This window comes from Alosa sapidissima, chromosome 8 (genome assembly GCF_018492685.1).
Source record: "Alosa sapidissima isolate fAloSap1 chromosome 8, fAloSap1.pri, whole genome shotgun sequence".
NCBI lineage: Eukaryota > Metazoa > Chordata > Actinopteri > Clupeiformes > Clupeidae > Alosa > Alosa sapidissima.
The window spans coordinates 14,164,519-14,190,355 of NC_055964.1; the positions used below are offsets into that span (position 1 = coordinate 14,164,519).

The 25,837-nt window shown below is 43.8% G+C and overlaps 1 protein-coding gene across 2 annotated transcripts; it reads left to right on the forward strand.

Annotated features, from left to right (window-relative positions):
- The first annotated feature begins 482 nt into the window (after positions 1–482).
- snx18a (sorting nexin 18a) lies at positions 483–20,875 on the forward strand. Of its 2 annotated transcripts, XR_006033596.1 has the most exons (3): positions 483–2,420; positions 14,005–14,797; positions 20,857–20,875. XR_006033596.1 is itself a non-coding variant. In XM_042101080.1 (2 exons), exons 1-2 carry the CDS (start codon positions 932–934, stop codon positions 14,256–14,258), a joined length of 1,743 nt encoding a protein of 580 aa, XP_041957014.1. In that variant the 5' UTR covers positions 483–931; the 3' UTR covers positions 14,259–16,006. The 2 variants fall into 2 exon arrangements, 1 of the variants encoding a protein (XP_041957014.1); XM_042101080.1 differs by lacking the exon at positions 20,857–20,875 and having other exon boundaries at positions 14,005–16,006.
- The last annotated feature ends 4,962 nt before the right edge of the window (positions 20,876–25,837 follow it).

Here is a 25,837-nt window from a genome sequence, read left to right on the forward strand (position 1 = left end):
GTATTATAATGTAATGTGTCTTTGGTCATTAATAGGGTATACATCCTTTGGATTGCATTTAAAGAATTCAAATGTGCTTAAAAGTAATGATTAGGCCTACTTAATGCTCATATTTTAAATGTAGTGGAGTCAAATGTAGGGCCTACAGTATTTGTCATTAGTGGACTAAAAGTCACAAGTTTCCAAAAATATGAATAGTCCTATTCAAATAGCATACTCAAAAATCATACTTAGTTGTTGCCTAGATGGGTAGATCCCTATGGGGACCCCTATGGGGACTTGAGAAAGGAGAGATAACAAGAGAACATTCCAAGTTGGAATGTCGGACCATCTGCTAAGCGGAGCTGAGGTCATGCCTGTGATTACAAACCATACTGTTTAGGACTGGATACTACCAATGTCCTTATTGTCTGCGGTTTTACATTACAGAAGACTGGATGCGATGCAATCAAAACAACCAAACCCACTCATAACGCATTTGATTCGTGTAGTCTGATTGTGCAGCCTCTCTCGACTTAGCTCCTCCCTCGATTATTCAGACTGAATACGTTTGGCGCTGTTGCTGAAGACGGAGTTAGTTACTGCTGGACTGGACTGGACTGGGACGCGAGTGTAAGCGGGTTGTGTCTTTAGGAGAAAGTCTGTGGATGTAAACAAGCGTAATTTCTGGTTTTATTTCTAAAGCAATTCAAATATGGACATTCTCTGGAGGTAAGCTGGCACTATTGGGGGAATAATTAAGACACTTGATTAAAAAAAACGGAACCGTTTTCTTATGCTACAAGTCAAATAGTTGCACAGTTGTACCGCTACATACTGCTGTTCCGCGGGTAGAGTGTTCACGGGTTGACTGGCTAGCCTTCCAAGGGAGTTAGCTGGCTAGCTAGGCGCTTAGTGTTTTGGAGCGTTCGCTCTCTACTTTCTCCTAACCATGGCTTCAGCGGTAAGAGCGAGAGCATTGTATGACTTTAATTCAGAAAACCCTGGGGAGATATCAGTGCGGGAGAATGAAATCATATTTTTGCACAGTGAACAAGACATTGAGGGATGGTTGGAGGGCTCGAACAGCAAAGGGGAAAGGGGTCTCGTCCCCGCGTCCTATGTAGAAATGATCAAAAACGACACGGCCACGTCATACAACAACAGCACATCTGGAGATGCATACCAAGGCTCTCGTTATTCCAACGTTCCCTCAGGTGGGTCTGACGCGTCCTACAAACCCAACAACCAAGTCGAAAACTTTCCACCGCCCCCCCCAGCTTTGTCAAGTTTATCTGCTCCAGCTCAGCAGCACACCTATCAGGCAAGCCAGGGTAGCGACGACGACTGGGATGATGACTGGGATGACAGCTCAACCGTGGCTGATGAGCCAGGTGGTGTCAGTGGACGTTATCGTGATTTTGACGCCAACGGACCCTCCACGTACAGCATATCCACATCGTCCAGGGGAGGAAACGCACAGCAAGCAAAGAGCTCTGCCACCGTCAGCAGAAACCTGAACAGGTTTTCGACGTTTGTGAAGTCTGGAGGCGAGGCTTTCGTGCTGGGGGAAGCGTCTGGCTTCGTGAAAGATGGAGACAAGATATGCGTAACAATGGGACAGTATGGCCCGGAGTGGCAAGAGAACCCCTACCCTTTTAGCTGCACAATTGATGACCCAACAAAGCAAACCAAATTCAAGGGCATGAAGAGTTACATTGCCTATAAACTGACCCCCACTCACACACAGAACCAAGTGAGCAGGAGATATAAGCATTTTGACTGGCTCTACGCCAGACTGGTGGAGAAGTTCCCTGTCATCTCAGTCCCTCACATCCCAGAGAAACAGGCCACAGGGCGCTTCGAGGAGGACTTCATCTCCAAGAGGCGGAAAGGCCTCATATGGTGGATGAACCACATGACCAGTCACCCAGTACTGTCCAAGTGCGACGTCTTCCAGCATTTCCTCTCCTGCACCGATGAAAAGGCCTGGAAGCAGGGGAAGCGGAAGGCTGAGAAAGACGAGATGGTGGGAGCCAACTTCTTCCTGACCATCAGCACCTTGGCGGCCCCACTGGACCTACAGGAGGTGGAGAGCAAGGCCGATGGCTTCAAGGCGTTCACCAAAAAGATGGACGACAGTGTGCTCCACGTCAATGCCACCCTCAACGAGTTCGCCCGCAAGCAGATAGCAGGGTTCAAGAAAGAATATCAGAAAGTGGGACTGTCATTTAAATCACTGAGTCAAGCATTTGAACTTGACCAACAGACATACTCGGTGGGGCTGAACCAAGCCATTGCCTACACAGGTGAGGCTTATGAAGCAGTTGGAGACTACTTTGCAGAGCAGCCAAAACTCGATGTGGACCCAGTGATGGATTTGTTAGCACTCTACCAGGGACACCTGGCCAACTATCCTGACATCATTCATGTTCAGAAAGGTAATTGTTTTTTTTTTTTCACTCTCTGTCTTACACTTATCCATACACATTCTTTGGTGCCTGGACATCAGCCAGGTTCAGCTGTCATGCTTGGAAGTTGGGATGAAGTCAAGGCTGTAATAGTTTTGGTTTTCATTCACACAAACGGAAGCACTTTCTGGAATGGGGTGATGTCATTGATGGTAAATGCATGTCATTTCTTTAAAAAAATCATTCAAATCCAAATATTTTTCTTAGCAAGGACTTAGTAGGTTGTTACCTTTTATGATAAGAATGACTTTGAATTGAGTCACACACACACACACACACACACACACACACAAACTCACACACCTTCAGGTTCATCTGACCGGTAAGTCACATGGGAATGTCGTCACCACTGGCGCCGTGTATGTTTTTCCACGACTGGCTACTTATCAGCCCAGCAGTGGGCTCTGTCAATTTACTGTAATGAAAAAAAAAAAACCCTCAGGGCTGCAGGGTGAGCATCAACGGTCATTCCCCTTCCTGCTCCACCTAGCCTATGTGGCCATAACAAGTTAAGGCATAGGGAGGAGTTTTGGTCCAAAACTGGTGAGTTAATTCCATAAAAGGAATGCAGAAATCTATACTGACAAGACCACAGCTGTGGAACAGGTGTATTTATCTGCCTGTCTCACGACCATATCAGGCTACCATCAAAATGAATTTGAATGCATTTTAGAAAGTACCAAATTGTTGCATGCTTTTACTTTTAGCACAGCACAGATTCACATCTCCGCTTGTTAACTCATATCGCGTGGTGAGTGTAGGCAGTGCCCAGAAGTTCCCTATTTGAGTATGCTTCATGATCAAGGCACACTTTGCCACAACGTGTTGGCAGTAATTAATGGTGAAAGACTAAGTTTGTACAGTAGTCTTTGCATTGTGCTATTTTGGGCTGCTCAGATATGAAGCTTGCATTTTATTGTAAGCTCATGAGTACAGTGATATGAGATTGCAAGTTTCGCCTCACCTCTAGCTTTTCCAAAGAGAGCTTGCTTGTTGCCAAGTCCCATCAATATCTCAGTAAACAGCTTGACATTGCATTGTATGTGTCACATTATAGTAATTGCACAAGTAATTACACAAACTTGTATTGGTGCATCATGGATTGTTTTGAGAAAAGTTCAGCCACAGACAGTATGTGTTCTGTCCATGTGTCTGGGTACATGTTGCTCAGTTCAAACTTTACTTCCGTTGTCATTAGAGACTATTTGCACTTGCGTGAGTGTCTTAAATGGGTACCATGGAAGCTGTTGACTTCTGTAATATTTTTATGGTTTCCCCATTACGGGAGTTACTGTTATACAATTTGTGACAGAAAAACAACCAACAGTTTATCTTCCCTGAAACAATGTATCTTCTCTCTGTTTATGGTATTTCATGGCCGAAATCGGCACTGTTTACGCCACAGAAGGTTTCCAACAGCTAGTTCCTTGTGTTTTCATCCGGGCAGGAGGTTGGATAACACAGAATAAGCAGGAGTCTTGTTAGCAGTGGCAGCACCTCCCTGAAACCAGAGCTCTTAGTGCAGTGACACAGTGGATTCTCACTGACCTTGTGTTGTGGGTTTGATTGGTCAGGTCAGCGTCCAGTAATGGACCTCTAATCTCTGAAAGACCAAATCAAGGATTAGTCCACTCTTATTATACAGTATATTAGTAATACTTACCCAGAGTGTTACTTTATATCCCTTAATATTAATTGTTGTTGTGATTACCATCAATACTACAGGCACGCGGTTGAAATTTACAGTATTAAAATAGCTGGCCGTGGGCCCTGAAGAGGAGGCAGGTAGGATTTTTTTCCTAATGATTGTTAGCCTGTTGTAAAAATTTCCGCAAGGAGAGCTGGACAGCGGCCAAACCACAGCAGTTGGTTTGGAATGTGTGTGTGTGTGTGTGTGTGTGTGTGTGTCTGTGTGTGAGGTTTTAAATCTGCCAACTGGTCATCACAGACTTGCCTTAAGTGCAATGAGGCAGGGAAAATGAAAACATTTTCATCTCCTGTAAAAGCCGAGGTGTGTACTACAAGTTTGCTCTGCTTAGCTGGGTTCACGCTGAGGCTCTTAGTACTCTCTCAACACAAAGTGCTGGGAATAACAGAATATCCTGTGAACATACCCATTTATTTCCTCAAAGTGTGTAACTTCAGTGTGGAGCAAATATGACTCAGAAGTTGTTGCCACCATAAGAGCTGTGGGTTTTGAGCTGAGGCCCAATAAAGTTGTGGTTTGAAGCTAGATTATGGCAGTCAATTGGAGTTACATCTGCTGTGAGGTGACAGAGTAAAAGTGCGTGTGTGATTTGGTTTTGTATTTGGCTCTTAACCATTTTCGTCGAGGCAGATTCGCTGACCGAGGCGTCGGAGAGATGGGCCTGTTTTGCTGGCTCAGCTATTTCCAGGGCCTCTGTGGGATTTGAAGAAATTCATTAGTTCCTTACAGAGATAACAGCTCCAGGAGGATCCTCTAATAAATGGGGCTAATATCAAATTGATCGGCTGCTTAATGAATTCCGGTACTGTAGCATGGTGCATCTCTTATGCCGCCAAGTAATTCATTTAGGGAATGTAATCCCTCAAGACAAGGTTTGCTGCATGTTATGGGTGGCGTTGGTAATGGTAGCTAAAGGGTGTTTTTGATATTTTAAAATAAATGTTTTTGCTATAAATTAATGTATGACTGTAGCATTCAACCCTGAAATTTTGCATTCACTTTTAAATATATTTCACGAGTTTAGGGCGGCTACTGGATCTGTGTATTAATGGAGAGAGAGAAACCATTCAGTTTGGTGTTTTTGTTTTGTTTTGCTCTATATATTATAAAGTTATGTCAGTTATGTAGACCGTTACAAACAGTTATTATTGTGCTGAATGTAACCTGCACCAGGGCATCTGAATCTGGCTCACTGTCTCCCAAGGCTTCACAGATCCCAACAATGCATTCTGTGGTAGAAAGCAGTAGAAAGAAAACATTGTTCCTGTACGGGCAGTTCAGTCCCTTCTGAACTATAATGCGCCTCACAGAGCCGCAGCAGAGGTCATAAAAAGAAAGTAAGAATGAAAGAGAAAAAAAAGAAAGAAAGAAAGAGAAAAAGTGGAGGCGTCTAATAAAAGGCAGCAGTAAAGGATCAGAGACAGCCCAGTCTTCATTGTGTGGAGGAGGACAATTGTTACTGCACAGTGCACACAGATACACACAGTTATGAGACAGAGACACACAGACACACACACACACAGACAGACAAAATATGAAGATACACACAAACACACTCATGCAGACACATACACACACAAACAGATACAAGCCTACAGGAACACCCATACACACACAAATATGAAATAGCACTCTTATACAGACACAATGAAATGTGGTCTTGCAGTATCTGCACCACAGAACACGCTGACCCTAGTAATTCAGTGCTCAATTATCTAATCTATTTCTGCTTGTCTGTTTGCCTGTATTCATTTATGTATGAATGTGGTTTGTCCCTATATGTTTCTGTTCTAAAAATCTAACCAGTCTTGCGTTTTTTCTTTCCTGCCCCATTCTGTGTGTTTGCTGTGTCTGTAGTAATCACTCCTGGTCATATGAAGGCTCTGCCTCGGCAATGTGTTTGCTCAGCTGACCCATCAGAGCGCAGACATGCAACATTTGCTAAACCACTGAGCGTGCATCATCCACACGCATGGCCAAATGCATGTGTAGTTTAAAGAATGTGGTTTGTTTCTTCCTCCCAACTTCAGCCGTGTTCTCCAAAGCTGTTGCAGCACTATTGCAATGTTCACACCAGGAATGATAACTATGAAGATAACTATAGCTACAATGATACTGGTGCCGTTATTGTTATAGTTTATCTGTGGACATTGCCATTCATATCAGCCAGGGGTGCGTTTCCCAAACTAAGTTAGCAACTTTGTTGGTTGCAATGCAATTTCCCATAGCCAACCAACTTAGTTGCTAACAGGTTTTTTGGGAAACGCAACCTAGAACAATATTTTTCATTCAGTCTATTTTTCATTCATCTAATAGGTTTCTAATCAATGTTGTTTCCTACAAGCCTCCAGCCCTCTCACTGGGCCCTTTACCAAACATCAGAAAAACCACAAAATGATCAGACTTCATCAGATCTTCCAGCAGAGCACAGAGTGCAGCTTGTAGTGGTAGGAAACTTGGTAGAGCCGGATGTGTACGAAACCTCAAAGCAGTTTTCTCTCTGATATGATCAGTTCATGAGGGTGGTCCCCCAACCCCCACCCCCTGTTCTTTGTAGGTTAGGTTGACTAATGTTGGACACAAGACATTTCTAAGAAAACCACTTCTTAATAATTTGTACACTTTGTATGTTTACATGCACAGTTAAGTCAAGCTACTTTATAGCTTGACTAGGTAATTTAACTGGATTACTGTGAGTGTAGACACATCACAGCTCAGTATGTCTCGTATTTTGACATTCTTGTACTTCTTACTCAAGCGTATGTTGCTGAACGAGAGGTCTTGAAACTGCCTAGCATGATTGCAGAAACTACACACCTTGCACCCACAGATCAGAAGCATCTTTGTTTGTGCCTCATCACACATTTTGCTTGCCCACTTTCTGTGAACCACAAGACCGTTGCACACATATCGCCATGCTTAAAGCAGAAACCTCAATACATTTTCAGTGTACTTCATGGTTCTATTCTAAGTCAGCCGGGTCTAAAACTCTTGTCGCCGACTGTACTTGTTTTATTTAGCCTATGCCAGAGTACTACAGAGTTGTTAGCCACCAAGGTCATGTAGACAGCAAAGGATGTCTGAAACACAGCTCCTTAGCCTCTCTTATCTACTGCATGTGCGCATACACTCACACTGGCTATTGATTGGGTCTGCCCTGGCTTCCATTAACCATTAGTGTGGAAGCAGGAGAGCAGTTAGGGCAGATAATTACAAACTGCTCCAGGCAGACTGCAATAATGTTTGTCTTTCTAGCCTGTTGACTTGACAGACCTGCAGACGTGCAGTACAAAGAGAAGGGGAAAGAGCTGTCGTTCTGAGAAATACCTCTGGGCTGTCGGTGGGTGTTTTTTTTTTGTTTGTTTTGTTTTTCACTGAATTAGAATTCTTGCAGAAATATGAGGAGCTAATGTGTTTGAACACCGGGCATATTTTGATTTGACCACTGATACTTTAGCCTACATGCTTTAGTCAGGCTTTTTTAGGGCGGAAAACCAGCTTTCCACCCCCATCACTCATGACCACACACCACTCTCTCTTCCACTCGCTGTGTCTGGACTCTGCTGAGATACTCTGGGCCTTCGTCAAGGCAAAGAGAGTCGATACACTCCCCCGGCTTCACTTCAAGCCCAGCATCTCTGTCTCTCTGGAGTGCCGGTGAAAGTTCATACCGGCAAACTTAGAACACATCATGACCATCAGCAGAACCAAAATACTTATTTTTCCATTGGTTCTAAATCGGAATTCTGAAACAGCAATCTGAAAAATCCATCGGAGTTCTCTAATGAAACTCAACCAGATGGAGGGGGAACGAGACCCTGAGGTTTTCCTGTTGTCTTCTAAAAGAAGGTGCCAGGTGTAAGATTTTCCCACAACCACTTGTTTCTGGTTCCTAGGTTATTTTGAACCCACAAGGCCGAAATGTTTGTCACCCCTGCTGCTATGTGAAAATAAATTAGCAAAAAAAGAAAACGATTTTGGAGAGTGTCCAATTTTTGTTTTTCTATTTTGAACTGGAAGCAATGTTGTCTTAATTGTTCTGTGAGGCATTTTCCATCAACATCAGCTGAACAGCGTGCATGAAAATGAGTGTGTTCTGTTAACACCGAGTCTGGAGCCATGGCTCTGGCAGGTCTCGCAGGCCTCTCAGTGGTCCTCCTGGGTGTTCTGTTGGGGTGGGGGGGGGGGGTGGTACAGGGAAGTCGGAGAGTTTACCGTAGCTGGGTCACAGGCTGTTGTGTAATGAGGGTTACGTAATGCGCAAAGTAGAAACTAGTGCTAGTGAATCATTCAGGCATGATTCTCTCTCTCTCTCTCTCTCTCAATCCAATTCAATTCAATAAGCTTTATTGGCATGGCAAAAGAATTGCATTGCAAGGCCTTAGCGAAACCTGATTTAGTTTTTCCTCACAGTATCCTTTTCTGTCTCCCTAGTCTGCTTCTCCTTGTATCCTGCTCCGTCATTTAAATGTCATTCTTAATCTGAAATAGTCACTTTACTTTGGTGTTTAACTGGCAGTGATTCTTTTGTTTTCTCCTTTTTTCTCTGGCAGTAGAAGTGCTTCTTGTAAAATACCCACACTGAATCTAGATGTCTGCCGACCAAGTGAGTTGGAAGGTAATTCAGGAAGTCCAGCTATCACATACCCGATTAGAACACATGGTCAGTTCCTGGGAGACATTTGCTCATTAGATATTGAGCACAGTTTTTGGAGTTCGGTGGTTGGCAGGTCTGTTTCTGTGTTTGCATGCAAGGCCCCAGCAACACATGTGGGACTAGTAGGAGCTGCCCGTGTATGTAGACGAAAGGTCAGCCTCTTTGTCCAACATATCCGCTCGAGTTGTCCACACACAGAAGCATGCACACACACACACACCCCTTATGCATGGCAGCACCTGTTTCTATGGTGACAATATTTTCCTCATGAAAGATGCACCTACACACACTCTCTCTCTTTCTTTCTCTTTCTCTCTCTCTCTCTCTCTCACATGCACACACACTTACGCACCTTTTGCAGGGCAGCCCCTTTTTTTATGGGGCAAATGTTTTCCTCATGAAGCGACATAAGCGTCTCCATGCACCTGTGTTGAGAACACACACACACACACATACACACACACACACACACACACACACACACACACACACACACACACACACAGGCTAACTAGTGGAGCTGTGCTCAGTCTCAGCCTCTGTGAGTTGCATGGATCTGGGTTACTCTGCTGCAGCGAAGAGCAGCACGGCGTAGCCAGGAGGCAAACTCATGTGCAGATTTTTGGAGGGAGAGGATGAGAGGAAGGATGGGATGGGCGGAGGCTGGATGGATCAACCTCGAGAATGTCTGTCTGCGTTTCTGGAAGCTTCCACGGCAGTGAATCTTCCCATCTGTGATTGGTTAGACACTAACCAAGCGAGCAGATAACTGGAAGTGGTTGGTTCCTATATTAGTCTGAGTGTCAGCTGCTTGTAGAGGAGAGGGCGTTGTTGCTCTCACACACTGCGAAGTAGCACAGGGAACATACGGCCAAGGCTGGTCTGCTGATGTATCATTCATGGAGAGAATACTTAAATTAAATGGAGACAGATTGGGTTAGAGAGGACCAGGAATGCAAAAAGAGAGACACACTATGTAGAAGAGCTCTCAGTGTCATTCTCTGTGTGTGTGTGTGTGTGTGTGTGTGTGTGTGTGTGTGTGTGTGGTCTGTGTGTGTGTGGTGTGTATGACCAATGACTTATGAGTCAGTGTGTTGGTGTTCACTCAGAAGCCCGTATGTTTGCGTATGTCTCTTTGGCCATCACCCCAGTTCAGATTCACGATGCATTTTCCAGAGTCCCTGTAGAGCAGAGCAACCGTTTGTCAGTCTGCCGTCACACTTCCTGGATTGCCCCCGTTCTGAGAGAATGACACACCACCACCACCACCACCCTTGAGCAAACACACAGGCTTCTAAGTGAACACCAACACACTGACTCATAAGTCATCGGTCATTGACACACACACACACACACACACACACACACAGTTGAATTGAGGTTGCTTGTATGGTTTCTCTTTTGGGCATCTATTATATATACTATCATACAGGCCAGGTCTATAGGTCTATTGGTCTGTTGCTAGCCTTGATACTGACATCACATCAGGAGCCTCTGATGGCTGTCCACTGACTGAGGTGAGGTGAAGTGCTGCGCTGTGCTGTAGTGGGCCAGGAGAGCTCCTTCAACGGCACTTGTAACTGCAGCAAATCAGTGCAGCGCGTATAAGGGCTGGCAGGTTTTGGATTTACTGGCGTTAATAGTGTGCTCAAGCTCTGTCTGTGTTCTCTGAGGAGTAGCCCGTGAGTGCTGAGTTAAGCCCCATTCAGACTGCGAGAGGAGAGAAACGAGAGACCATGGAATGTTAATGGAATTCAGCCATTCCAGGCAGAATAGCCACTGCTGATGTGAAACACTGCACAACAACGCTAAAGTCATTTTGACGTTGAAGCAACAGGCTACAAGCGTATTGCTGCCAATATGTATGCGGCATTAGGACTGTGTGTGTGTGTGTGTGTGTGTGTGTGTGTGTGTGTGTGTGTACCCTAAATGCAGTAGGATGAACTACTCTTACTCCCTCAAGTCAGACACTCAAGTCCAGCATAACATATTTCCTTTGCCATTGAAATGAAGGGAAGATGCTTGAGGGCTTGAGTGCGCTCACATTCAACTTGTTGCCGACTTGACTTTAAGATCCTTTGACTGATTTGTGGCAAAAAGACTTCCTTTCCATTAGACAGCAGTCAGCACTGATACAAACTCTGCACTGAACATCTCGCTCTTATCATCTAACGTGGGCTAAAAAAAGAGGCCGTCTGGTGTATATGTCACTTGCCATCTGTTCCACCGTCCTCTCCGTCCTCCTGTGAGTAGTTTTTACGTGACTTGCGTACCACTTACGACCTCACTTCCTAGTTCCTACTTAAGATGTCTAGGCTAGACAAGCGTAGGGAAGTGCAGCACTGCAGTGTGTAGGCTGCAGAGGAGCCACACTGAGTAATCATGTCTGGCACAATGAGTAAGTTAAGCCCACTCTATTTATCCACTACCTCTCTACTTATACTCTTATTTACTCTTATTTGCTACATGTAAACACACACACACACACACCAACACACACACCAACACACATACACACACACACACACACACACTTGTCTTGTGGGCTTAGGCTGCATGCAGGGTGTAGGCGGACACACCATAGACAGACAAAGAAATTTGCCCAGCTGGAACACATCCTGTCTGCCCTCCCTCCTGCATGTTTAACCACACACACACTTACACACTTACACACTTACACAAACATACACGAAATACACATCTTACACAAACACGTGCACGCACACAATGTTGATAGTTACACTCAAACACAGGCACAAACGCATTTCACCACATACACACACACACACTTAACACATACAAAAATATGTTTACACACACATTTGCACGCACACAATGTGGACACACACACTCAAACACAAATACACACACTCACACACACACACACACACACATTCTCTGCTGTCCTCCCCTGACCTCAAAGTAATCTGCCTCCAGCTGGAGGACAGCACAGGGTTGTCGCTCCCATTCCCCTTCCATTCAGCATCATGGCCCACTCCACAAATCTCTCTTCCTTTCCTCTCCTCCCCTCCTCCCCTCCTCCCCTCCTCCTCTCCTTTCCTCCTCCTCTTCTCTTCTCATCTCTGATCCATTGCAGCGTTCCAATTAGTGGGCCATCTCACTGGAGTGGCGCTCGCTGCTTCCTACCCTCTGTGTGTGTGTGTGTGTGTGTGTGTGTGTGTGTGTGTGTGTGTGTGTGTGTGTGTGTGTGTGTGTGTGTGAGAGAGAGAGAGGGAGGGCGCCTACCGTGTTATGCCCACATGCCTTATTTGCTGTAGTGTGGACAGCACAGGAGTGTGTGGGCTGAGTCGCTGTATAGCGTGTGTGTGTTGTGCGTGAGACTCTGGGGTCGCACTGTAAGGGGTTCTAACCTGGCTCTCCTGCTGGCCTGGGTGAACACAGCACAGTTTGATGCATTACACTGCAGTCGGCAGAAATCTCATCCACAAACCCATCCAATGCCTGCACGACTGTAGCTTGACTTTTATGTCTAGCTGGGAAGAATCAGTGTCAGATACTGGAGTGTCCCTGGGTTAGATGCCCGTAGAAGTGCATGAAACATAAGGACGCAAGTCTAGTTGTGGTCATGCTGTTCACAGTGTTTTCCTTTTTTGAGGGGAAAGCAAGTGAGATAAAGGGAGAGAAGCAATCGGCACAACTGTTGATGCTGCTGTCTGCAAGACCCTCACAGTTCATTCTGTCAGCATTCACATGTGTGGAGGTGTGAAATTGTGGGGCCACAGGAAGTTGTCATTCTCACACTGCATGCTGCAAAACTGTCAACGTGTTATACCCAGTCCGAAAACTCTAAAGGTGATCACATAACTGGTTCCATGTGTTCTGACTGGATGATGATGAGAGTTTGCCCACTGTTGGTTAAAGTACTCCTGAAAAAAAATTGAATGAATGAAATATCTCTGAATGTCCCAGTCCGCCAATGACACAACATTTAGCTACTGCTATTGATGCAACATAACAGATAAACATCAGCGTGTGAATCTGGCTCTTTAACTAAACAGTGCTTTCTCGTCTGTCTGACATGTGGCTTGGCACCTCCGTGTGGAGTGACCGAGACACTCAAGATAGCACACATCGCCATCCTGTCCAGATGCCAACTCCGCTTTAACAGATACAAAATGTTTTCCTATTTGTGTGTGTGTGTTTGTGTGTGTTGTTCTCTTTAAACAAGCACCTCAGCTAAGATCTGCAAATCCACTTAGCTGTGTTCATTTAACAGTAGTAGTGTAGTGGCTTAGGAGCTGGGCTAGCATGCAATAGTCAAGAAGAAAAGTTGTGGGTTGAATTCCCAGCCTCCACCCTTGTGCCCCCTTGAGTAAGGCACTTAACCCCGAGTTGCTCAGGGGAGGATGGCCCTTGTAATAATTGTAGTCGCTTTGGATAAAAGTGTCAGCCGAGTATAAGTAAATATAGCATGCAAACAAACTGCATGACACAGAGTCAGCGAGAAGTATTTTCATCCTAACTGTCCAAGGTCACCCAAAGTGATTCTAATGAAACCACTCACAGTGCTCCTGTGCGGGTGTATGCATCTGAGGGAGAGAGGAGAGGTCAGGGGAGAGCCAACGCGACCCTCTTGAAGCCATCAGACCAGTCCTCCCGCTACGCTCGTGAGGCAAACTGCTCTCCACTTACAAACACCTCTGAGCCCTGTGACACACTCGACTCGGCCCACGAGTCTGCACTTACTCCCAGTTCTACTAACAGGGGGAGAGGGCTTCACAAGAGAGGCCTGACATGCAGTCATGTGTGGACGCAGCACCTTCTGTATTTGGGCATTTCCGGTATTTGTTTCTCCCCAGACCATATGCGTTTTGTCCTTTTTCCACCCATACCATGGATGACAGACAGACACGGAGCATGTTTACAGCAGGCAGGGAGCACCACTGCTTATAGAAGACTACCCTTAACTGTCCTGTACGTCTCTTTTAGGAAAACTGGGTCTGTGAAATGGGTGCATGTCTGAAAATCCAAATACCAGATCCACGCTGAGCTGGGTTCAGAGTCAACTAACTGGGTTCACAATTCAGTGAAGGGATTCCAAAGCAAAGACACGAAATAGGAAGTTTGAAGAACTCTTTCTGGAGCACTTTCTGTCTGACATTTCTAACCTCATTTCCTTCCTCTCTCCCTCTCTGTCCCTCTCCCTCTCTCCCCGGCCGTCCACTCAGGCGCGCTGACGAAGGTGAAGGACAGCCAGAAACACGTGGAGGAGGGCAAGATGGAGGGGGCGCAGGCGGAGGGCGTGCGGGACCGCTGCAACATCATCTCCTTCGCCACCATGGCCGAGATCCAGCACTTCCACCACATCCGCGTGCGCGACTTCAAGGCCCAGATGCAGCACTACCTGCGTGAGCAGATCGGCTTCTTCCAGAAGATTACCAGCAAGCTGGAGGACGCCCTGCACATGTACGACAAGGCTTAAGGCCACCGGATGAGACCCCCCCCCCCAACACACTCCTCCTGCAACACCCCCTAACCCACCTCTATCTGTGACCTTGTGACATCTTGCTGCTGTTGTCGTCCAGGGATGGACCACTCCATGTTTGTATTAAAGCCCAGCCAGCTAAGGCGAGAGAGAGAGAGGGAGAGAGCAAGCATGTTAGCCAGCTAGCTCCATTCAGCAGCAATACAATGGACGGAACCATGAGGACTTGGTGAACACTTCCATCCCCTGATTGCAAGGCACATTCCAGAGAGGGAGAAAGGGAGAGAAAACAAAGCTTTTGGAATTTTGCCGCTTGGCCACACTGGCATGAAATAAGTCTGTAAAAAAAAGCCAGCCTTCTAAGGGACGGGGGGGGGGGGGGGGGGGGTAGGGTATGGCAAACTGTTGCTTAGCATTATGACCTTTGACCCTAAGGCAGAGGAATCAGAATGATAATTTCCTGTTCAGGAGGAGGTGTGTGGATCTTTGAGCGAAAACACCACGGCGTACCGGACTGCCCACATGCATGTGTGTGTGTATAAGTGAAGAAACAGAAGGAAGTGCGACACTCTCGGCCCATCAGATGAGAGGGGAGAACTTACGTGATGGTGGGTCACTACCCGCAGTTCTGCATACGGGAGAGGCAGTCTATTTAGTGAAAGCAACAAACCAATCTTCAAAAAGACAAAAAGTACACAAAGATTGCTTGCACTTCTAATGTATCAAACTCTGGCCTTATCACTCTGTTGAAATGTAAGATTTTAAAGATTTATATGTATGGCGTGCTGCCATTGTGGGGTGAAGCTGCCCCCTCCTCTAAGGCAAGCAAACTAGAACAAATGTTTACAGAGCCTTTGCAGAGCAGCTGCCATCACTGTGTTGTGCCTTTCAACTATGTCTTTTTTTTAGTATTTTTCTAATTACTGTTAAAAAATTAAAAGACAAAGACAAAATAAGTTTATGTGTAAATATTATATATATATTATATAGTCTCACAGACATGTTTTTATGAAGCCTAATTTTACAGATGGCCATTACTAAGTATGTGCCTAGCTTAGGCTGTGTGTGAGCATTATGCTTGGGAGTGGAGGGGTGGGGTGGGGTCTGTGGAGGTGAGGGTGAGTGTGAGTGGAGGAGATGAACTATGCTGATTGGCTGATTGGCCCTTCTGTGGTGTTTTGGACAACTTTTCCCAGGATACGTCATCCTATTAGATGTTGCGGGGGGGGGGGGGGCGGGGGAGAGACTTTTATTTAGTCCCGGCTCATTTCATTGAGAACGCCAAGAGAGACTGAACCTGAAGAAAACACACACACACACACACTCATACACACAAGAAGGGAAATGCGAGGGCTGACTTATTTTCATTCTTGACGGTCCCTGCCTGCTTGTTTTAATGCCAACTGTTTCTTTAACACTGATCCACCGATGAGTTAGTGTTTGTTTCAGAGGTCTTGTTGTTTTGTGGGGGAGACAGTTGGCCGGCTACGTGTCATATGCCACTTTTCTGATGCTGCTCTCTTTGCATCAGTACAGCAGTTATGGGCTGCTGTTGCCTTGCCGACGCTGCCATTTAGCACCACAGTCTGAGCGGTCCCAACTTATGTGACCACAGAGGCCATTTGGCAGTCTCCACTGTCTCCATTTTGTTGTATTTTATTCAATTTGAATTCATCCTACCATGTGTTGGATTGTCCACATGTGGATTAAAAGGTTTTAAATGTTATTAAAGCCTTTCACAATAACTCTCCTGGTTTGTGGTGATTTGTTAAAAGAATCCAAACACATATTGTCCCGATTATGTATGTACTCCTTATTTTTCTACTTCTAGACAGTTTAAAATCATTCAAACCCTTTATATGAGTTACTTTTAGACTCTCAGAAACTTTTGTGTCTACCTTCCCACAGGTATATTGGAACCCCCAGATATTTCCGGAGTCAACAAGCACCATATTTGAAGGCAGAAATAAACCAGTGTGCAAATTTGCTTGCAGGTGTCTTAATATTTACATAAGAAACAGAAGTTATGAAAATCAGTATATATGTACACCAGTCTTATATGTGCACTAGTCTTACAGTATTTATAGTCCCAGTACAGTGACATTTTAACTGCTTGTGCATACTTGTGTCCTATCTGCCATCTGCCAGCAAACTCCTTATCAAGTGTTCCAAACTGTCATACCTCCACCTTAGTCCTACTTGGCAGCCTTCCCAATGAGGTTATCAGTGTTGAGAACCCGGCATCCCTCGCCAGATAGCCCAAATATCTCAACTGATAAGGAAGGAGACCTGTGAGATGTGCTGTTTGTCTCATGCCCACAGAGTTGGAACCCTCTGATCCTGCAGAACAAAGGGGATGTGGGCATAGGCTACGCTACAGGATACTTTTTGGGCAAATGCTAGTGAGGGCATGACATCATGTATTTACCAAATCTGTACCATCTAGTCATTGTCCAGATTTTCCTTTCATTGAGAGAGCAACTTCAAAACACTTCCTCTATAAAGCAGTTTGCATGTAGGCTACCCATCTTTGATGACTCAGAATGAACTAGTCTATTAGTTAGCTTAGCTTCAGGGCTCTGCTAACAGGAGGCCTATTAGCCCTGGAGTGTTGACAGATGCTTTTCAGCATGGTGGTGGTGGTGGCGGCATGAGAACAGGGCCCTGGTCTCCTGCCACACTTGGCTGCCTCCTCTGCCTCTGGCGTGGGCCGCCCTTGTCCCCTGGGCTGCCCTCAGCAAACAGAGCATCCTCGGCTTTCAGGCAAGATGGACCCCACAGGCCGTCCGCCAAGAGAGCCTGCGCCGCCAGAAATAGGTGATCCCAATAGTTTTCCCCCAAGCAGTTTCTGACAAGATTGGAATGTATCTTTCATTGGAAAAGAAAAAAAAATAACTGTCCTTTGGGAAAACATTATCAGTCACTTTATTAAAGCCTTATCTGTTTTTAAATGATGGTGTAAACATACAGGTCAGAAAGTCAGAAAGTGTATACATCATTGTCGATTAAATATAGGTGGATGCTATGCACTACAGGCCCCAAGTGCATTGACTAATATAACCCTCTGACCACTCCCTGTGGAATAGAACATTTTGTAAGTCCTTTTCCTGTTTATTCTTCAGTGTGTCTCATAGTAATGAAGACATGGGAACATCTGCACTGAACATCTGCTGGCAGTATTTTAACTTTGTACACAAATGCAATAGTGAATCACTACTGCATTGGTTGAAGAGGGAGCAGGCTAGGCAGGGCAGGATGTGCTTTTAAACAGCACTAGCAATAGGGTCACGTCTGAAATGCCTGAAGCTCCAGCATCAGCAGCTGGAGGTTTTGAACGTGCAGAAATGTTTGGCCTGGAACTAGAGAGAGCAGGAAATGCTCTCCAGATGTCATTTTAAAGTCCATAGAAGTAGGGGCTTCCCATGGGAGATGTGAATGAAATCTTCAGGTGGTGTTCTAGGGGGTCCCCCTCCACAACAAACAAAAAAAAAAGATAAAATAACATTCACAGGCTTCTATTTTTGGATAACGACTACATTAGCATAAGAAAACAGATCTTGTACGAGCTGCTGTTTTCTGTCCTATTTCAGTGTAGTCTTTCCCTGTGTCGTCTAAAATGTACAGTACTTAAGGCATAAAGTGTTTGAAATGAATGTGAATACAAGGTTTTGAAAGACAGTCTTTTCCCTCTGAAGGTGTAGGGGAGTTGAAGAATAATGGGTTAAACATGACTAAAAGATTCACAATAAATAAAGAATGATGGAACACTGAGGGAAGCACATCTGGCATATGGAGGCCTGAATTCAGCTGTGTTGCTCTCTTTCATAATAACAACTCAATTGGAGTCTCAAGATCCCTGCTTAGATTAAGTGGAATTCCTGCTCCACCCAGGCCGGTACGTCCAGGGGAACAATGCACGAAAGCAAAACAAAAACACGCTTTAGCCACCCTTAACTGAAAAGCTCATTTCAAAAGATCTCTGTTTCATAAACCAATCCAACAGTTAGTCAACAGAGACAGATCATGGCTGCATAACCAGACAGCAGTATGTGTCAGAGGTGCTGAGCTGAACAATTTGAGACTACTGTGATGTATCTGCATGATATCCTTATTTTACCTTTCTACAGATTAACTGTTTTCGGTTCAATATTTGATTGGCATTTCCTGTAATTGCAGGGAGTTGATTAACTCCAAAAACATTCATGGTCAGGAAATATTTTGGCGAGTGAGAATTACACTCCTAATGTTTGGTTTAATGGAGGGGAAGTACCAGCCTGTGACAGGAAGTCTTAGTAGCATTATGTGCTGCCTGCCAAAAACACGGCCTCGATTGTTACAATTCACAAGTGTCATACATACCCTTCAAACAATAGCAAAGCAGTGCTGCCAAATGAAAAGAAATCAAGAGTTTGAAAAGCGCAAAACAAACTCTATTCGTATAGCCAAGAAATTTGACAACAAAAATCCAACACTTTGTTGTCTTGTATTAAAGATAAAGAAGCCACCATTTCCTCTTTTATTGCAGTGTTTCTCTGCATCCTGAGTGTCTGGGTTCACCTGCAGAGCTTGTATATTTATATATATATATATAAATTTATTATATATTTTTCTTTATCTCCTTTCCCTCTCTCAGTTTCTGCCCCCTCACACACATCTTTCTTTCTTTCTTTCAAGTGGAAAATGTCAGACACTCCCTGTCAGATCAAAGCTCCGATTACACACTTGGAACAACACAGGCTCAGCTTTTGTCCAGACTCTTGTTTTCTTTTCAGACAATTAACCACACCTCACACACAAACACACACACACACACACACACAGACTTCAAATAGAACATTTTAACGAAGTAATGAGAGGAATAACAGCACACTGAGGAGAGGGAGAGAATGCAGTTAGCATCTCTAAAGCTAAAAAAACAATAATAATGCCAGGCACTATGCCATGCACACATCAGGATACAATAATGTAATGTTGTGCTATTAGCTGCTGTGGTAGATAGTGTTGCTATGCCGGTTCTGTTCACATAAAGAACATAATTACGTTTATAGTAGCCTACAATCACAGTCTCATTTTCAGTTTATTACAAAGTAGCTGATTCAATTTACTACAAAGACAATGTACGTTTAATTTAGCACCTTTTCTGTAGTGGCCAAATGTTTTCTAATTTTATTCTTCTCATTTCTCTATTCTATCATTGCCAATAGATATAGTCAGCCAATAGATTTGTGTTGGCGAGTTATTCTTATTCTTCTTAACAGAGGCAATGATTTTTCAATTTCTTTCCATTTCCTGTCCAATGACAAGTGAGATCATTTTGAAAGCTTTGCATCAGCTCACTAATACACAGATGACGTCATGGTGGTTTGACAGCGCTGTGGTGGGAAAATGTCTCCTGACACTGACAGAAATTGTTGCAGCAGTGTTTCCTTGAACCCTTTAGTTCATGTGTCCAACTCAGAAGCTGAGATGAGTATAGGATTGGGTTGGGTGTCAAAATATTACCAGCAAATAGACTAATAATCTACCTCTGCTGATCAAATATTTGCAAATGAAGCAATAATACAAAGCACGGGCTAACATTTGTTCACATTCAAACATCTAGCCATGCGACTGGTTAAACACTGCCTCCTGTTAGCAGAGCCTTGAAGCTAAGCTAACTAATAGTACTCTAGTCATCAAAGATGAGTAGCCTATTCAAACTGCTTTAAAAGTTTCCTTTTAAAACCAGTCGCCAACCATTAATTCCAGTCAATTTTTATTTGCTAATCAGTAGAATTCTGTGAATTCCAAGTTCACAGTGACTGATTTTTGCCTTTGGCAAGAATACTGTGATAAAGCTGGTGGAATTTGTGCTATAAAATTGTAATGCAGAGCAGGAGTGCCACCCATTCATTGGCAGAACTGAGTGTGTTTTAACTCACCATATAACACTATGATTTTGTGCATGTTATACAAATATTCATTTATTTTACAGAGATACAACACATTCAATTGTATTTACATAACATATAGCCAACATAAATATCACAGCTCAAAGATCTAAAAACAGTTTTGACAGCATTTTATAACTATTTACAACTAATACAGATCCTGGAACTATATGCTGTTTGTCATATCAGTATCACTAAAACCCTCTACTTATGTCTCAACATTAGACTTGGCTGTATCCAACAAATGGACCCAGCCCATTAACAAAACAAACATTTCACATCTCATGACATCATGCATTTATTTTGGACTTCTCTGTGGACAAAAGGATGGCCAGTCCACTCCAAAACACACGTATGTTAAACACGATAGAGCCCAAGCATATCAGCTCCCAGGCTTACAGTGATCCTAGACAACCCTAGCGTAATCTTCTACTGTTAGTGTTGACTGGAGAAAGACGCCTCTCAGTCCGCCCCGTTCTTGTTTGTCTGTCCTCAGTACACGGTTGGATTTATCCCCGCTGCTGTTGAAACAACATGCTGTAATCCTTGTTTGCTATTTGTTTAATCCTGTTTGTTTTTCTATTTGTATTCACCCTCCCCAGTGTTCAGTATGATGTAACTTTGCTCTTTTTAGTTGTTATTATACCTTGTGAGAGGGTGTGTAGGTGTGTGTGTGTGTGTGTGTGTGTATGTGTGTGTGTGTGTGTGTGTGTGTGTGTGTGTGTGTGTGTGTGTGTGTGTGTGTGTGTATCTGTGTTTATGCAGTGTGTGTGTGTGTGTGTGTGTGTGTGTGTGTGTGTGTGTGTGTGTGTGTGTGTGTGTGTGTGTGTGTAGGTGTGTGTGTGTGTGTGTGTGTGTGTGTATCTGTGTTTATGCAGTGTGTGTGTGTGTGTGTGTGTGTGTGTGTGTGTGTGTGTATCTGTGTTTATGCAGTGTGTGTGTGTGTGTGTGTATGTGTGTGTATGTGTGTGTGTGTGTATGTGTGTGTGTGTATGTGTGTGTGTGTGTGTGTGTGTGTGTGTGTGATGGGGCAGGCATATTCTGCATTCTTCCACATTGTACATAAGGGGCTTTGAGCCATCCATGTCGTCTGTACCTGGCAGAGGCTTCTGGAATGTGGGAGCGATCCTCACCCCCCATCCCCCTTTTTCTGTTTTTATAGTCTTCACATAGGAAGCCCTGGCCAATGGGGCCTCATTCATGTCGCATGAAAAAACGCTGACCGCTTCCTCCTCCCTATGGCGGCACTCCAAGAGCCCCACTGACACACACGCTCATGCACACACACACACACACACACACACACACACACACACACACACACACTGCATAAACACAGATACACACACACACACACACACACACACACACACATGTATGGCCTTCTCATCACCATAAACAGCTAAAAGGGTCCTACCTGATACTCAGATGGCCTTAAAGCCTCACGGCTAAGACTCTGAGGCATTCCTGGGATGACTGGCGTGCCAAGTCAGCATTTTACGCCTCCATTAACTGTAATGATGTGTGTTCCTGTGTGGTGCTGAAGTGTCACAGAGCCCCTGCAGATGGCTGCTGAGGATGGGGACTCTGGTGGGGGGGGGGGGGTATCACTGTATCTGGGGTGTCTGCATGTGACTAATGTTAGGCAATAGAGCTGCTGTCTGCACTGACAGGGCAGTGCACTAGTGTGATTCAGAACTTCCTAATAATGACTAAGATAAGAAGTGCCGTTTTTGTCGACTCATCAAACCACAGTGCACTTTCAGAAGAACAGTGTGAGAGGTGATTCCGACATGTGGTTTGTAGACACATCCTCATAAACGGCATTAGCTGTTAAAAATGCTTCACAAAAGGAAATCTAAAAACAGATTCACTGGCAGGTTATTCAGCTGTCATCCAACGGGTCTCTCATTGTACTGTGAGAGGAACTATGTGAAAATAACCTCAATGAAGCTCTCATTTCCTAGTATAGGTGCTGAGCTGTAATTTGCATGCATTCTCATGTAAATAGGCTACAATATAACATTGTCTTATATCAAGAAATCGAGGTTCTGAACTCAATTTTATCGTCATAATAGCTCAAGAATATGTGCAAACCAATCATGTTCACTGTCAAATGCCAGATCTATTATATCAATATTCATTTATAAGTCTGTAATTAATTAATGGCCCCATGTTGATGGCATCAAATGAAGTATTTTTCTGTTAGATTAAATATAGCTTTAAATTATAGTTATATATCAAAACAGCTATAATTAACATACATATGTTTTTTAATGTATATATCATCATACAGTATGTATTAGCAAAGGGATAACATAAATAAAGCACAGAGTTAAGGGTTCAGTCTGGGGTCAGTGGGCTCCATGTTAGGTCACAAGTCTGACATCTGACCATGAAAAACTTGAATTGATTTATTCTCTGGTGTCTGGTGTGGTCGGATGAATCAATACCCTAATAGAGTTTTTACTGGTTGTCATATGATCTTTTTGTCAAGAGGTTACACTGTTGGAGTTTATGACGCAGCTCCCCTGACCATTGAGTTTTAGGATACAGTATCATCTCTGAGACATGCATTTAGAACAGCATACAATGGGTCTATCATGACTGGATAACATCACCGAGGATGGACGAGCCTGGTGGGATTTATCTCGTGTCACTTATCTGAATGTTTGTGCCAGTGAAAAGGGAGATGAGATCAACTCTGACCTTTTCCGGGCCGGCAGATCAAAATCCTCGGCAGCATCTGTTTGTGAGAGAAAGCCTTCTGCAGCGCCGGAGACATTATAGGGGACAAGCCTGTCAATTAGAGGGCGGACTAATCTCGTCAAGCCCGAAGTTGAGTAGGGGATGGGGCGGCACAAAGAGGACAGAATGAAAGCAGAGCAAATAACCAGAGGATCTGATTCAAGGCAAATGTTTAGACAGCTACTGTCACATATTGTCAATAGAGACATGGGTTAATGGAACCTCTCCCAGCTATTAGCAAGATGTCATTTATCCAAATTGCTTGTGTTTTTTTAGCATATATCACTGAGAAGCCTTTAAACCATTACAGTTGTGTTAATTCATATAATAATTGCATGATTTAATGTCAGGTAAGGGCATACATATATATTTAATGTGCTAAAAAGAATATGAGGAAGGTGAAGACTCTTATTAGTTGAGTGATATGGAGAGAATGCTATTTTTTATAGTCCCTCTATTTTCATTTCTGCCCAAACAATGACCAGACACCCTGTTTACCGTCATCATTCATCTGTTTGATGCATGCCTTTTTAGCTGAAAACACTGCCTGAGCAACTCTCATGCCAATGTGGTACTTCATGGTCCAAGGAGAGATTTCACAATGGGTAATTAGTGCTCGCTTATTGGCCCAATCTGTCATGGATACAATCCCTGTACAGTCCGACACTATGCATGGAACACTCTAGTCTTCACACAATACTGAGTGATATTGTTATTTCTCAGTGGATTTTCTTTAATTCTAGGTTCAAGGAAAATGAAATTAGAACGCATTCATCACAAGTGAAGTTCCATGCATTGACAAATAATTCTAATTACGCTTAAAAAACGTAATTATGCAAGAATATGATGATCAATGAAATCAGTCCACTCTTGGGGATCAAACCATCTTTGTCTGTGGCTGAGGCTGTGATCTATCTTTGTGCCTTGAGTTTTTGCCTTTGTGTATTGCTTCCACTCCTGGACTGTGTTTGCACTTTGCCTGATAATTGGGTTAGGTTCAAATGCCTGCTTTACACATGCATTCCCGCTGAGGAACAGCTCTTGTGATTGAAAGGGCTGAGCTTGTTATGATGATGACGCTCTCTCAAGCTGACAGCTGTCCCCCTGACTGCACTGCGCTGCCTGCATAACTAGATAACACCTTAATGAAATGAAAAGCGAAACAGTAAAGCACATGACTCATGATGCATACCGGTATGTGTGCATGCGTGCGTGTGTGTGTGTGTGTGTGTGTGTGTGTGTGTGTGTGTGTGTGTGTGTGTGTGTGTGTGTGTGTGTGTGTGTGCACATGCATGTCTTTGTCTGTATGCTTGTGTCTTTGTTTATGAATTTAATATTTACTTGGTTGAAGTTCTATATAGATGGTTAGAGAGGGACTAGTGTTTAGCTGCATCACGAAATAATAGGCTTTGCCGGTTTACTTTTAACATTTTTATTCGGGGCTACACCTTAACATTCGGGGCTGAAGCCCGGTAAAATGGCCTGGCAATGCTCATGATTGTTATCTACTCTTATCCACTCTCTGGACTTCATTCACTGTAAGTCCTGCTCTATGATATTGAGGTATGAACAGATGAACAGTATGAATGAACAGATTGTCAGTACAGATTGCAAGCATAACCAGACTGAGTATTAGATTACTGATTATTATCTAAGCCAAAAAGTCTACTTGGCTGTATTGGCAATACATTTTGAATGTTTACCATTAATAGTGCTGAAATATTGATTGCTGGCTTGATAGAATTGTGACGTGTTCTGCGAAATGAATGAAAATTCATGAATAATAATCATTGAATGAAGAGCAGAGAACCTTTAGAGAATCTAAATTGTGTCCCATAGACATTCATTCTGGCTGATCTAATTAGTTTATGAATTACATTACTTGGGGTCATAGAGTTCATTAAGGGTCAAATATGTGCATTCAGGAGTAAGCTAAAAGCACCATATGATTTGATGACTCATTGGTTTGCATCTCAACATCATGTTTAAGTGTCAGTTCACTTTTTCTTTATTAGTGTCCTGCCTGTAAAGTGATCAAGTGACCACTGACCACAGTGAACAAGAGGAACTAAACCCAATCCATTTCCACAGGCTCTCAAAACGCCAAATAAACCCATTTTTTTCTTTTTCTTCCTGTTAAATGAATAAATGTAAATATTACATTTGAAATTTGAAGTAAGTAAAGACTGAACTTTCCCCTCTCTGGATGAGCTCCTGCTTTGAGCGCGCGTGGACAATACTAAAAACACAACCTGATTCTACAGGGACTGTTTCTTGTGAGCATTTCGCATCTGCATGATTTCAAGATGCAGCCTGAGAAGCTGTCAAATTAGATTAGCGTTCACCCAGCAGCACAGGAGAAAAGATGTCTCTGTGTATCTCTCATAATGGCATGAGCACTCTTCTCCTATTATAGGTGAACTCATGTGACTCCTAAAAACCATCAGTGTTCTCGGAGTCCATCTCTAGTGTCTGATGGTGAGTTATTCTATGCTGTTAGTTTGGTGTTGAACTGTCCCTGCATCTTGCTCTCAAAAAAAAGAGCAAATTTGTTTCAGGGCTGGAAAGACTATTCTACATGGTTGTTTGACTTCTCCAATTCTGCATCAACTTCAGTTTGTACAGAGAATGCACATCAGTGCATCTCACACACACCAGTCTCAGAGAACACTCGATTTCAAGCCATAAAAGTAGAGAAACGTGAAATGTGCTTTTGCAATTACTCGGCAACTGGTCCCCTCTCTACAGCTGAGAGGACTGGAAGCAAACCCAGGCTTGTGAGAAGGTGGCTATTAACAAAGACCCGCCCGCTGAGATAAGCTTCACATTAGTGCTCCGCTTAGATTGTGTTGTCCTTAAGCCACAAACCAATTTCACTTCAGTACATTACCACAGGTC